Source organism: Dicentrarchus labrax, unplaced genomic scaffold (genome assembly GCF_905237075.1).
Source record: "Dicentrarchus labrax unplaced genomic scaffold, dlabrax2021, whole genome shotgun sequence".
NCBI classification, from domain to species: Eukaryota; Metazoa; Chordata; class Actinopteri; family Moronidae; genus Dicentrarchus; species Dicentrarchus labrax.
In genome coordinates this window covers 13,437,170-13,452,091 of record NW_026136709.1, presented here as the reverse complement: position 1 = coordinate 13,452,091, position 14,922 = coordinate 13,437,170, and the positions used below count along the sequence as shown (strand labels likewise).

Sequence of the window (14,922 nt, the reverse complement as noted above, 5' to 3'; positions counted from 1 at the left end):
TCCAGTTTATCCTTATAAAGTGGTGCGTCTGCTGAAACGGTGCGCGGCGGTCCCTGTACGCTCATCCAACACTTCACCTGTGTGCGTAAAAGTCTCCGGAGCCCTTTATTTATTGGATACACAAAGCGGTGGACAAGTATTTCACTCCGACGTAATTAATCACTCGCCCCGTAACACTCCCTCACAGTGCAGAAGACTGCTCTTTCCCTTTCCCAACTTATTCCTGTCTGAGGGCAGCAGAGGCTCGTTTTCAACGCCAGAGGCAGGACTTCTCTTTTCCTTTAACTCTGATATGTGGTAGGCCATATCCCACTCTAATTGGCTGCGAATCTGACACTGTATTTTCTTTATAAGCCTATCAAAAAGTGGCAACAGGAAGAAGGTTAGTCAAAATTACCTCAAAAATGTGCTCGTCATGGTCCGATATAAAAGGTTAGTCTTTAAAAACGCGATTTGCAATAGACCTTGAAGACAAGCTGACAAGTGTAAGGTGATATGCAAAACATTTGACTAATTGCTGGGGTGTCTTGAATTGCAAGCTCATTGGAACAGCTAATAAATAAACTCCTGCACTGCAATCAACAGGCAGGCATTGAGGAAATTCTTGGGAGACTCATAAATTAATCACTCTGATTTCCAGGGCTCCAAACGGAGATGTCGGCAAATTAATGAAAGGAATTATTCATAATATGTATATCCTCGGACTGTTCTTAATAAACATTGTTTTTGTAAGGATGGAGTAACAGTATTGCTCCGGGCCACTAATTACAAGGCGAAGTAAAAAGGAGGTTAAGTAAGCTTGTTTCCCTAATAACCCAGCATCTTTCAGGGGTTACACACCCACGTGGCTCCCAAACAACTCATTCAAACATTTAGTAGCAATGATCACAATAAATACATCCGTACTGAGGACTGAACCATTTATCACAGTTGTTTGAACAGAAGCTTACGTTGTTAGCTTTAGATAATGAAAAGCCTTGTAATGGCAGGGCAGAGTGGTCATTTAGATTGTGCCACTCTGCATCTCCCGGTTGACTTATTTGCCAGAACGCATGCAGAAGAAAAATGACACACACCATAGAAAATGTAGGACTATCAGCAAGTAAACGTTTCAGCTGGATAGATTATTTTTTTTATCCCCAGACCCCAAAAATGCAATTAGAAAGAAACCAGCTGTGAAAGTGAGGGAAATAACTGTGCGCCATTCATGAATTCATTGTTTTACTCTTTCATTTCTTTATTTTTTTTCAACAATTCTAGATTATTTCCAGTCTACTTATTCATTTATAGGAAGGTATATTTAGTTATAACAGAGTGATACTATCAAAACATTTGAAAATACGCTATGAAAAAAATAAAACTGAAACCACTGTAATCCACTCGGGCAAGGATACTGCAGGGACTCTGAAGTGCAGCTCTGGACATCACAGCAAGTGGGTGACAGTGACTGCATACACAACATGAAGACCCAGGAAGTAACAGGGTTCGTCCTGGGCTCTTGCTAATTTGTGTGTGTGGAAGAGGCGGACATTTTAGTGGTTTTCTTAGGCATCCACATGACTGCAGATGGGAGATGAGACAGCCATATGATTGAGAAGTCCACTCATAGCAATCTTTAAGTTGTGTGTCCTATCAGAGAAAAAGAACAGGCATTATCAGGACGTGGAGTTAACAATCAGAACATTTCTCTTACGGTTATATTGTGGCCTTAAACTGAGTGAATATTTAATAGAGATTGACAGTGCTGTGACACTGCTAATCAAGAAAACAATATTACATAAAAGAGCAAGAAAGTTGACAAGGAGGAAGAATGAGAGGAATTAAAATAACATACTGATATTAAATAACTGATACCACTTCACAATAAAACTAAACATTTATTTTGGTGAGAATTGTAAGATGGATCAGGATGTGGGTTGTCATCGCTCTAAATTTGTACATTTCATCGTACAGCATGCAAATCCTGTATGACAGCTGCTCATAACACTGAGAATTTAATCTACGGTTAAATAATTTAGTAAAGTCAAAAATATTTACTGTCTCGCGTTAACGGAGATCTGTGTGAACTATGATACTGGACCTGAGAGACTGCTGTGGATACCATCTCTGCATGTTAGCCTTGCTGTAGCTGTGACCAGGATGTGGACCCTGACCCATGTTGAAGTTATCTGGAATATAAACAAAGTCACACCAGAAGACTTACATACATATACACACACACAAATTCAAATGTAAAGAAAGCCACCCAGCGTAACGCAGTAAACGTAATAATGACAGAAAATACTGTGTAAGTTCTTAAAAATCCAATTGACCCTTTTTTAGTGGTTTCCACATTTAACTAAAAAATTCAAATATATTATGTGGATGTAACTGTTTCATAATATTGTGGCTATCCATATTATCACATTTTGAGTGCACAAAAATAAAGAATGGATGTAACTAAGATGTGACCAAGCAAAATCAAATAACACTGAATACAAAGTAGGAAAATTTAATTCAAGGCAAAACAGTAATATACCCCATCGATTAGAACATAATTGTGAAAATGTGAGACGTTACAGTAGTTTAAAAAACAGAATTTAGTGACTTACTTGTTAAGGGATAGGGGATCAACGGCCCGGTTATCATATGTTTGTTGATTTTCTTCTTCTTGGCCTCTTTGGATGCTTTCCAGTTAATAAGGAACTGTCTGGTTAACTCATTAATTTCCCTGCCATTGAGAACAACTACACAAATCAATGAAACAAACAGAAATTTTATTTGAAATTGAAAAGTGAACAGTGTATATATTTACTTGTATCATTAAGCAGTGACTTCATTATTAGCCTGGCTAATCAAAGCAATAAAGTGCATTTTCAGATCAGGATGCCATTGAGCAAGAAAATGAATAATATCTCACCGAGGCTTTTACACGCGGTTATCAGGCGGTCCCTGTACTTTGGTTTTTTACACACAGGGTTACCACTCAAATCCATTTGAAGCAGCTGAGGCCAGTGGCTGAACACATCCTCCAACTCCTGAAAATACACAAAAAAAGAGAAATCTATAATATGTTTTGCTTTTAACTCCTGTTACAAATGCCAATACTGGGTCTCTAAGGCTCAGTAATTAAACAGGAAGCAATGGACAACTTTCTTCTAAACAAATATGATGCATATTTATAATATGATTACTAATCACAGGCTAACTTTGAAAGACATGTTATAAGTGAATGGTAATGGGAAGTACAAGGGCCAATGGAAAGTGCATAAACAACACATCAGTCTATTTTAATAAACAGTGTCGCCGGTGTCATGTAACTACAAGTTTTCTCCTGGGGCAGTGTGAGGCTGGCTCCTCCAGCGAGTTGCCTGCAGTTGTATGTTTATCTAAAGGCACATTAATCCAAGCCTGGAAATATGAATACTCTCTGGACACGCTCTGATTGTTCATTGCCTTCCTGTCTTGGCCAAAGCGCTTCCACTTTTCCAGCTCGTGCTGCAATCAGTTCAGAGGGGACCCCTGAGCACGGCGCGCTCCCAGGCTTTGATAAATGATCGTGTCAGGGCCGTCACTCAGAAGGCCCTCACCGAAGAGCAGCCCAGCGCCAAATTGCCCCCCACGCGGGGGTGTGGAGAACAGCAAAGGCTGGATACTCACTGAGCTTGGCTAACTCTCTTGCCTGGACTAATGATGGGCCAGTTATGAACCTGTATTTGACCAGGGCTTCGATTCCCCTGTCCTCTCTGCCCTGCACACAGCTAACGGCCTCCGAAGATGCTCCCCATTTGTCACCCTGGCTGACTGCCTGTCATAATCTATTTTAAAAATCCATAATGTTTCCTCTGGATTCTGAGAAAATGGCGCAGAAGATGGGATTGATCCTTTGGAGTGCTGTCTTTGCAGGATCAATAGTGGCAGACGGGTTGTATAAATTATAGGAGATATCTGCTAAAAATGACACGTGTACAGCAATTACCTGCATCAACGTTCTCAAAAGAAAATCACTATTTTTTGAGAAAGTGGCCTTAGCAATGTCGTCAGTTATGAAGTGCTTTCAGTGGTGTCATCCTGGTCTTAAATGCCAGTAATAAACAAGAATGAAGCCATTTTAAATTGTTTTATTTAATTCAAACAGAACTGCCAACTGAGAGCAAACCCCAAAAACTATTTTTCAGAGAAGTCAGAGCATAAATCATATCTCTGCGTCAGATGAATCTCCCATAAAGTGAAGTACTGGTGGTTTAGAGTATCAAATAGAGGATTCTGAGGCAGAGAGGAAAAATCAGCCTCCCAAGGAAAGAGAGAAACTTGTGCTTGTTTAAAGCTGTCAGCAAGAAAAGTCTCTGGGGAATAGCTCGCTGATTTGTTGAATAATTCTGACCCTGTGCGAGTCATGAAGACTGGGAACCTATGGCGGGATTTGCAGGATTTGGTTCCTAAGAACCCTGTTCTCCATATCATTTCACACATCACTGCAGAAAGCCACGGAACAATGTTAATGCTGACCCGATCAACTAATAGCTGGTATTTTGGCTTTAATAAGCCATGTCATGCGTAGTTGCTATGATGTGGTACTATTTACTTTGACTGCACAGTGCATGCAGCCAGTTTTTACGTCTGTCCCACTAGAGAAGAAGTCCTGAACGGGGCAGTGGTGGCCTAATAGAGAAGCAGGAGGTCATCGGTTCAATCCCCGGCAGGATAAGTCGGGGTGGGGAAAGTAAAAAAAAAAAAACCCGTCCCTCATTAACACCACTGAAGTACCCTTGAGCAAGACCCCCAACTGCCCCAGTGGAGCTACTCAGTGCCAGCAGATCAGACTGTGGTTGTACTGGGTGTGAATGTAACTGTGATCAGGGCGTTCCTGAAAATGAGAGACTTCCTCTCAGTAAAACGTCCCTGAATAAATAATGGTAACTCGTTTCTAATACTTCTAGTTAGTTATACTTACCTCCATATTGTTCAATCTATTGTCAGCAGCAGAAAAACGCTGGAGTTCCTTCAGCACTGTCAGGTCCCTGATGTCATCAATGTTGTTGTTATTGATATTCAAGACACAAAGGGATTCCTGTGCAAACAATTCAGATTCATAAAGAGAGGAGAGTTACTTTCAGTTAATACAATGACAGAATATTACAAAGGAAAAAACATTGTTATGGACTATTGAACAAAATATTAAACCTTACAGTTATTCAAATGTATAACACCACACCCTGGACTAGAAAAATACACAATTTACATTAACATGAATTTATTATGGACACACACTGTCGAATAGCATGCTACTGTGTAAAACCATATATAGAGGAAGTGCATTACATTGTGTGGTCAAAATAAATTTACATGTTACAGTATTTTCATCTTTTTCTTCACTTGTGATCACTTTGAATTAAGCATTTAGATCTCTTCATATATCTGAGCTACTAGGATCATGTCCAAATCAGACTCTAGATAGTGCTGTTGCTAAATATTCATCTTGGTTTGAAGTTCTATAATGGCACATTTATAAAAAGCTGGAACTCTTTAAATTTGCACAGCAATTTCTTTAATTATCCAAACAAACAAGAAGCTGAGACTTTTGGTGTGTTTATCCATGGCCTGGGCAGTAAACGAAGTAAACAGACCAAACTGATTTGTCAGACCAGAGAGAGCAACAGAGGTCTCTTTGACATCATCAAACCCAGCACAATACTGCTTTTACATGGATCACTGGCCTCTGGGAAATCTGAGATCTTTTAAACTTGAGGTGATAACCTACCAGGTTGATACACCACACATATCCTTGTGTATAAAAACAGAAAAATAGGCTTTCCTCTTTTGGTTATCTTATAATTTTAAATGAAGAGAGACCAAATATAGTGTGGCTCATCCTTCTTTTCTCTTACTATCTCTGTACTGAAAAGTGTAAAATTGGGTCATACAGCCACTGAGAGGAGAGTCCTGGGGTCAAGGAGCAACTTTTCCCCTGGTGCCAGCCTTTGGTTCTCCAGATGAAGCTCCTTGAGCTCACAGAGATTCTCTAAGCCCTCCACCACTGCAATCCTGTTTCCACCCAGATACCTACAGAGCAGGAAAACCACACACGTTCACACACCACACACACACACACACACACACACACACACACACACACACACACACACACACACACACACACACACACACCTTAGACTTGAAGTGTTTTATCAAAGTACAGGATAACAATCAGTTAAACTTGCCTACTCACAGTTTGGAGAGCTTCTGCAGATTGAAGAGATTATCTATATGAGTGATGTTGTTGTTCTGCATATACAGATGGGTGAGGTTGGAGGCAAAGCCAAGGTTGCAAATGTGTGTGATCTGATTATCGTACAGGTAAAGGACCGTGAGGTTTCTACACATGGAGAGATCACCCTGAAAGTAGAATTGTTATATGTTATATTGAAGTGAGGCATAAAAGAGGAAGAAAAGCACAGAATGAAAACATCAGCGTTGATAGCGGCTCCTTACAATATCTTCAATATTCTTGCTGGAGAAGTGGAGGTGGGTGAGTGTCTTGAGGTACTCTGGGAAGGAAAGGCCCCTTTTCTTTTTGAAGTGGTTTCTAGATTTAGCAATCACATCTATGGTCAGGCGTACCATGGTGGCTCATCACACATGCAGCTTTAGAGAGGATCCTTTTCAGCGTCAGCCAAGCATTCAGTCTACAGCAGTGACTAGATCTGTCTGTTTTTGAAGAAAAAAAAAAATGGACACGTGAGCTGAAATAGACTTTAGCTGGCAAACAAATGTTCATCTGAATAGATTTACTATTGCCAAATTACTATAGCCTTTACAATCACAAATGGCAGGCAAAGATTAACCTTGTATAGAACTTTAAATGTGCTAAAACCTGATTGTCAATTCACAATTAGGCATAATTGATGAAAAGAAACCATCACTGTTCTCCAGGAAACTTGCCAAGAGGCCAAAGGTCGGGTGACCAGACACAGCAGAGCTTCTACTACTTCCTTTCATTCACTACCCATGGGGCTTGTTTATTAGCTTGACCTGACATTGAGATATGAAAATGTGCTCTTTGATTTTTACTTTGCAAATAGGCATTATTACCCAGCACCCTTTCCACCTGCTAATTATACAGCAGTCAGTGTGTTTGGCTAAAAAAATATGGTGGTGGGTTGGAGAAAGGCAAAGAGAGGGGACGGCAGGTATTTTTCCACACTTGATCTCTAAACATCAGGCCGAGGTTACAGGAGACAAGAGACACTGATCGATAAATCAGAGTTGAACTATGGACAGAAGCTATACCCCCGTGGGCCTCTCCTCCCCTGGGACTTTGGGAGAGTAGTTTATCACTGTCAAACAAAGTGCGACACTCAGAGATGTCCGGGTACAGTGGATGAGGGAAAGGAAATATCCACTGAAGTGAATGCAGATAGCCAGTACAATGTGGCGAGGGGGTCCACAAAGCTGGAGAAGGCCCACAAAAATATAAGTAGGGTGCTATGACTTAAAAATGGGCCGGGGTTATGTATGTTAGATAACGTAAGCGATGGCTGCATTCACTGCTAGCCTAAAAACTATTGTACGTTAACACTGCAGCGTCGTCTATAACCAGATTTGGCATTACATTCCCCCTCTTATTGTGGTGAATTTGGATAGGTGGAAAATATTAACCGAGCTCTCCTACCTCTCGACGTCTTCAGCAAAATTTAAACATTTTAAAAAGAGATATTAAAGAAAGTGTTAAGCGAACCGCGAGTTAACGCTAGGCTGTTTTGTTTGAGACTATCATGTTGCTATGGAAACTGCGGATCCGACGACACCGGCGATGCGGAAGTAAGATTAAATGGTTATATTTCTGTCATTTCTTATGGTTAGCAGTATTATCTGTGTTATAGCCTCATATTCTTAACTATTATCGCTAGTTTAGGGAAATACTATTAGTTGCTAAATTAAATATTACATCAGTTTAATTTCAATTTAATTTTTTTTTGCATTTTAATTGTATAATTGCAAATTAAATGGTGACAGAGAATAGGATTTTAACATGAGGGAGTGACTTACCACATTAAAAAATAAAATGAATTGGGGCCACATACCAAATCAGAACCACAACCCACTTCTTCCAGTGACCCCTGCATTGTTAATGTCAAGAGATGTGGGGTTCCTGTAAGTAGGTGACTTGCTTCCACTCATGCAGGAGCACAAGGCTGAGAGAAATTGTTGCACTTCCAGCTTTCTGAGCTGGGATCAGCCTTCTTCGCACACGGCACCATGCTTGTGCGGTTAATTCCTCTGAGAGGCAAACTAAACTTAACATCTCCAGATCTTAGTGGGGTCATTAGATCTATAGGACCTAAATACTGTAGCTTCCCACAGCTATTAATCATGACCCTTATCAATCTGCTGATCTCATATCAGTCAATGTCAAATCATCCAGTTGTCCAACCCTTTATTTTAGTGTGGACAGCAAAGAAGAAGGCATTCCACAGCAATCTGTGAAAGCATTTTTTTTTTTTTACTAATGGGGAACATACTTTGGAATTAGAAAATTGCTAAATGTTAAAAGGAGTAAGGTAAAATACACGGGTAATGGATATTTGGCTGCCCACTATTTGACTTGATTAGAATTTACATACATTTTTCTATTCCACTTTTAGTCATGCATACAAATGTCCATCTGGTGATAATCACAATATTTACATGTCCAACGAGTTCAATATGTTTCACTGATTCTTAAATCACCATGAAAGACCAAACATTAGGTGAAACTGTTTTAGAAACGCATACTCCAAATACTTTCTCAGCACTGTGACAGTCATCCATGTAATACATTTAAATATCTGGCAAAAACATGAGCTATTCAGTAGACTGTGTGTGCAGAAAACCTATTCAACAATTTCAAATTCCTAAATGACATTAAATATAATCTAATAAGTTTTCTCTTCCTAAACCACGGTACTGAACACCCTCCAATTTAAGACATGGCTTAAATAATGGTAAAAGAAAATCATTATAAGAAGTGGTGCCAAAGCTCATGCACATGAGAAAAAGCAGACACCTCCACTGTCCCACTGGGACTGCCTCCTCTGTGATACATGACATAAAAAATATACATTTAGCCATTACAATACCATTAAAAAAAAGACATGACACAAACCCAGGCCAAAGCGGCTGTCTGTAAAAAAAGGCAGACTTGGTGAGTGTCTGCTTCGATGGAGAGCAGGCACGTTGGGTGAATAGACTCCAGTGTGTATGGCTTCTGTTTCTGCGCTGCATCACTGCCACACCACAACCTGACGAGCTGGCCACTCTGTCGGAGTGTGTACCACCAAGAGCCAAACTGTGCAGGGAGTGACTCCGCAGAGACATCCCACACATGGCAGCCGATTCCCTTTGAGCCTATGCAGAAGCTTGAGTTTGTTGTTCCATTATGTAATGCTGTGACAGGCTACACTTGAATGACTGACTGGTGCTAGGTTAGGCTGTGCCTTTAATGCAACCATGGTGTGTTATATGCGTCGGGCTGCAGAAGAATACGGGCCCTACATGCAGAAAGATTTTTAGCAACAGCCAGAGCATGAAGCGAAACAATACAGCAGTGCCTCACACCTTAAGAATACTGTACTATATCTAGATAGGACTAAACCAGTGAAATTGTTCAATTTCCCAGCTACAATATTTTTTATGTTGCACAACACAGAAGAAATAAAATATTTTTTGTTTATGAAATGAAATATCCACATACAGCACTTGCACTTTTTAAGTTTTATTTTTTGCATTAATTCTAAGACAAAAAAATAAATTGAATAGAAAAACACTCCGAAGAGAAATCGCAGATAATTCTACCCTTTGCATTTAAACCCTTCAACCCTTAGCATTTAAACATAAACCATAAACCAGTAAGTGCTAAACATGCACAAGAAATCCCGGGGAAATCCAAATCGGCTCGTAGTTCAGGTTTAATTGGCAGATGTGTTGATTTGATTGAAGAGTTTGTCCTTAATGACTTGAGACATCAGGCCATGAATTGCCTCTATGGTTGTCTTGCAGCTAAAACAAACCACAGTGAAAAATGGAGATTAGTTCAATGACCACCGCAAAACACAGACATACAGAGAAGTAACATCTACTCAGGTATCAGTAGACTTCCAATAACAATAAACAGTGAAGGTGATGTTATCTATCTGTGCATAAGATATTACTGAAATAAGTATTAATGAGCAGATTAGCAGGCCTTGTCTGTTCTTTTTGGTTTAAATCAGAAGCATAATTAATTACTGCATTAAAAAGATATAGATGGAAAACATAATAGTGCTAGGTTTACATTTTTCTTTTTCTGCTTTTAATCACACTGCTTTTCAAAAAACCCAATAGATTACATATCATGAACTAAGAGGTAAAATTCTTGATAAACAGAAAATTAGCAGCTATTTTGATGATTAATCGTGTGAATTATTCCCCATTTTATATCATTGTAAACGGAATCTCTTCAGGTTTGGGACAGTTGGTCAGACAAAACAAATCATTTAAAAGGTATCTCTCTGGAAACTGTGCTAGGTATTTTAAATTACTGTCTGACATTTTATAGAAAAAAGATTTATCAATAAAAAAAATCATTAATTGTAAGAATGTTGGTTGTCGAACTAAATCAAAACATTTAACAACATTTTTTATTTCAAATTTACACACACAAAAAATATTTATTATTAGTTGACCCAGTCCCTAATTCCATTATTATTATTTGTGGAATTTATTAACATAACATAAGGACACAGTAACAGAATTAAAATAATTAAAAGTAATACCATCAACCATTCAGCCATAGACAGCACTGAGATTATAGCACCCAAAATAAATGAAATTCAGTATGAGTTTGCAGCCTTTTTTTGTGCTTTTACAGAAAAAGATTTACCTATCTCGTGTCGCTTTGGCCAGTTTGTCCTCAGACTTCCTGTCATGTGTGTCCAACCCGAGCATGAAGCTGCCTCTGCCCAGCTGGGCCTCCGACTGCTCCAGCTTCTCTGACAGGTCAAACACCTGGCCTGTGGTGTAGTCTGAGTTCTGACCAACCAACAAACACACACAGAAACCCATTCATGCACAATTTGCCAACAAAAGCTAGATAACAGATTTTCCGCATAGAAGAATTTTGCACGATGGCAACAAATCTGTCTAACAAGCTGTAGGAACACTTTGTGTGTTGTGGTGAATGAAAAGAAGCCAGTGAAAAGTTTGCTTAAGGTGAGGCCGTGTTTTTAGTGGAAAAGGTAATTAAAACACAATGACACAGGGGCCCCTGACTAGGGCGACAGTGTAGCAACTGACAAAGCCTGTCACCCAAGGAGCAGCTCGTTCTTGACATCTAGTCAATTCATCTTCATCTAGAATGCCAAAGAGCTAACTGTTTGGATAAGCCTGATGCCTATTTAGACTGTTTAGTCAAGCCCGGGACAGAGTGACTGCATCCACAATGGGAATTCACATGAGGAGCTTTCAATCTTTAGAGTGAACTGTGGAGGGAAAGGAGATGATCCATGGAGAAACACGACAGTATCTGTATCACTTGAGCTGGGTCTGACTTTAATACTTATCTCCCTTGTTAAAAAGTTGAAATTAAGCTTATTACTAAAATCAATAAACAGGGACTCTTGGCTACTACGCAGCAATAAATCACAACATCACAAGCGGGTGACCACATGTCTCAGTGAGTTATAGAGTAATAATTAACCATAAATCAAAATGTCAAACAATTAGCAAACATTTTGCTTTTTGAAGTTGCCTACATACCGTGAGGAGACTTGAGGAACTTAAGGTATTGACCCAATATTTATTCCAAAGGAGTTCCAGAAGCTTTCTATCAAGGGAGGACTTGAAGTAAGTAACCTCCAAGGCGTAATACCTAAATAAAACAAAAGTAAAAACATGAGCCACGTACAGTATACAGTCATACAGTTAAGAGTACACTTTATCAAAGTACTGCAATTAAGGTATCCTTTTTTAAAATATAATTGACATAATATGTATAAGTATTGATGTAACTATCTCCAATATGGTGACAGCACTATGATATATATCAATACTCACTGTTTACAGTGAACACCAAAGTCTTCAATCTTGTTCAAAGGGATTGTCTGGTATTCAGACGGTCCTTCATCGGGAGGTTTGTAACCCTAAAAGTCCAAAGATTTAACAAATGAAATAGTTTCTCTGTAACATAACCAAATAATTACTAAACTAATAAGAAATAAATTAATGAGATAGACAGGCAATTACAAGATCATACATTCTAATTTATTTAGTATAACAAATATACATCAATAAAACCCAAATTGAAAAACTGCAAACATGGGCAAAAACACAGTATTTTCTTTACCTTTGGGTAGGTCCTGAAGGCGCCAAGGTTGACTTTCCCTGCAGAAATAGTCCGAGTGGGGTCGATCTGTAGGAAGCAAGATACAGTAGAACAGGAAAACAAAGTCAGGGGTCATACAAACCTCCAGGGACCACTCGAATCTGGCCACCAGAAGCCTTATACTATGGCTGTCAGTGTGCTGAAAATATACACTTAATTATATGACGCCCACGGCATTTAAGCAATGCTAAACCAAATGAAGTGTAAATAGCATATATGGTTGCAAAAGCAAAATATTCATCAGTACTGCATGGAAACCTACAACTCATACATCAGCAATCTCACCCCCTTCTCAGTTACACCCACATTAACTCGTATTGTCATACTTAGAATGAAAAGATCATACTTTCCTGAATACCATTTTAATGGGGTGCAATTAGAAATCATAGTAAATGAAGCATTTCGCTTTAAATGAAAGATAAGTATTTCCACAGTCTTACCACAACGGCCACAAAAGGCTCCTGAAACTGCTGGTTGAGCATCTGAGTGCTGACATCTATGCCCGAGAGCCAGCATCCATAGCCTGGGTGACTGTGGTACCAGCCAATAGCATTCTCCAGCCGGCCAACCTGGTGCATTAGAGATAGACATAGATTATTATTTTAGTAATAATATAACATTATACAAGAATACCGCAGACAAATATTCATAAAATATTATTATTGCTGCCAATATTTGGTGCTGTGAATAATTTTGTTGAAGAAAAATAAACTACCTTGTAGTAACCATGTTAGAATACACAGAGTTTTACAGCATTATTTGAGCAAAGACTTTTCTCTTGCAGAAATTAACAGTATGGGTGAGATAGTGGTGGGATATGGATAACAATAGACTTTCACGTTATATGTAATTTCATATTACGATAGTACATTTAGAATTAAATTAAGAAGCAGTTTATGGATAAAATAACCAGACAGGAATGTGTAGTTTTGAGTAAACCAGTAACTTAATCCCCAAACAGATAAAGGTCATTTATAACACTGATGCAAAATAACTTCAAAATCCAACATTACCATACGTTATTGATGCTTATTGCTTTGCAACATTGCCCCCAATGGCCTTACACAACAAAGTATAATAAAGTGGTAGCTACCATGGTATTAAATGGTAGACAAATTTGAAGAAGACGAAAAAGAAGATGAACTTTTGAGGAAATTATATTATATAGTCTATTATATAATCTCATGTCTTATATGTCTTGTCCACAATGCAAACATTAAAGTGGGTCTTTTAGAAGAGCTGAATGTAAAAAAAAACAACAAATATGGTTGCAATCAATTACATCTACAAAAAAACATGCTCTAAGTAAATACATCAAATAGTGTAACCTAACAGTGTGTATGCAGAGATTCCTCCTTTCTCTCTTAAATCATATGATATAAAATCTACGAGATGCCGTTTAATGTAAATCAGGTGTCCGACCTGTTTAGCATTTTCAATGTAGGCAGCCATGTATTCATACGCTGCAGCCTGGGCGTTGACTCGAGTTTCTGTGCCCTCCACGGGCAACGCAAAGCTGTCCATAATGATCATGGTTTCACCATCCACCTTCCCCAACATGAGGCCCATCACCTCCAGGTTTCCTCCAGACCTGGCGTGCATCACCATCTTCAACAGGGCCAAGGCTGAGAGCTTGCAGTACTTGAAATAGTGATGGCTATGGGTACAACAAAAGAAGATATATATATACATTAAGTATCAGGTATATTACGTTTATTAAGGAGTAGATATATTTGTAAATACTCAACACACACAGTTTGCTGCAACGACTCCTGCTGTTGACAAACAAACCGATGCTAGTTTGTAGCCAAGCTAGCAAGGTTGTTCTAACAACAATCTACCGTGACACAGCTTACGACACCAAATATTTAGCTTATCAATAACTTAAACTGATAACTAAATGCCGCATTACTGTGCTGTACTTACTCCTTTGTCCATGGCTTCGCAGCGAGGATTTCTTGTTGTTGCTTTTTGTCATATTTGTAAATTTCATCTATGCTCTGAACTTCCTGCATGCTGTTGGTTAGCTCCCATGTTTTCTGAGCCGTGCTGCTCCCCGCCATGATGAATTATCTAAGCAACAGAAATAAGTCTTTCAAACCCCTATTTCTCCTCAAGTAAGCAAAGCAATGTTTATATTTCTCCGGAGATTTTAATACCGTGACAGGGCCAAATGTCCACTTGCTCAGGAAGCCATGACAGTGGATGATACCAACATACCAAAGTGCCATCGCAGGGGACGTTTGTCTCAGTGTTACACAAATATGACGTTAATATGTTTATATGCTACATTACGTTTTTTTAACAGCTAAAATTAACCATACATAACAATAATATTTCACCTGAAGCGACATTTACCGTATTTATCACTCATATTAAAGTATGGTCACCCCTCTGACAGAACACATGGTTCCGTCCTGGGAGGTCCCCAACCAACCGTCGGGGACGCACTGACATCTAGCGGTGTTTCTGTAGAAAAGCAGGCTCAGCCATGAAGCCTTTTCCTTTCAGGTCTTTGGCAGTGAAGTACTTTTAGTGAGGGA

At 39.1% G+C, this 14,922-nt stretch overlaps 2 protein-coding genes across 3 annotated transcripts; both read right to left on the bottom strand.

Moving 5' to 3' along the window:
- Positions 1–1,212: 1,212 nt before the first annotated feature.
- On the bottom strand, positions 1,213–7,785 carry ppp1r42 (protein phosphatase 1, regulatory subunit 42). 2 transcript variants are annotated; one of them, XM_051411411.1, is made up of 9 exons: positions 7,652–7,784; positions 6,472–6,687; positions 6,209–6,375; positions 5,904–6,042; positions 4,934–5,050; positions 2,900–3,017; positions 2,592–2,726; positions 2,081–2,168; positions 1,213–1,629 (listed from the first exon to the last, which is right to left on the bottom strand). In XM_051411411.1, exons 2-9 carry the CDS (start codon positions 6,601–6,603, stop codon positions 1,545–1,547), a joined length of 981 nt encoding a protein of 326 aa, XP_051267371.1. In that variant the 5' UTR covers positions 6,604–6,687; positions 7,652–7,784; the 3' UTR covers positions 1,213–1,544. The 2 variants fall into 2 exon arrangements, with proteins under 2 accessions (XP_051267371.1, XP_051267372.1); XM_051411412.1 differs by having other exon boundaries at positions 1,536–1,629; positions 2,038–2,168; positions 7,652–7,785.
- A 1,932-nt stretch (positions 7,786–9,717) lies between these two features.
- On the bottom strand, positions 9,718–14,633 carry cops5 (COP9 signalosome subunit 5). The gene is made up of 9 exons (XM_051411410.1): positions 14,539–14,633; positions 14,306–14,452; positions 13,802–14,036; positions 12,820–12,948; positions 12,341–12,406; positions 12,052–12,137; positions 11,755–11,866; positions 10,880–11,028; positions 9,718–10,017 (listed from the first exon to the last, which is right to left on the bottom strand). The coding sequence occupies exons 2-9, from the start codon at positions 14,440–14,442 to the stop codon at positions 9,927–9,929; spliced, it is 1,005 nt and encodes a 334-aa protein (XP_051267370.1). The 5' UTR covers positions 14,443–14,452; positions 14,539–14,633; the 3' UTR covers positions 9,718–9,926.
- Positions 14,634–14,922: the final 289 nt, after the last annotated feature.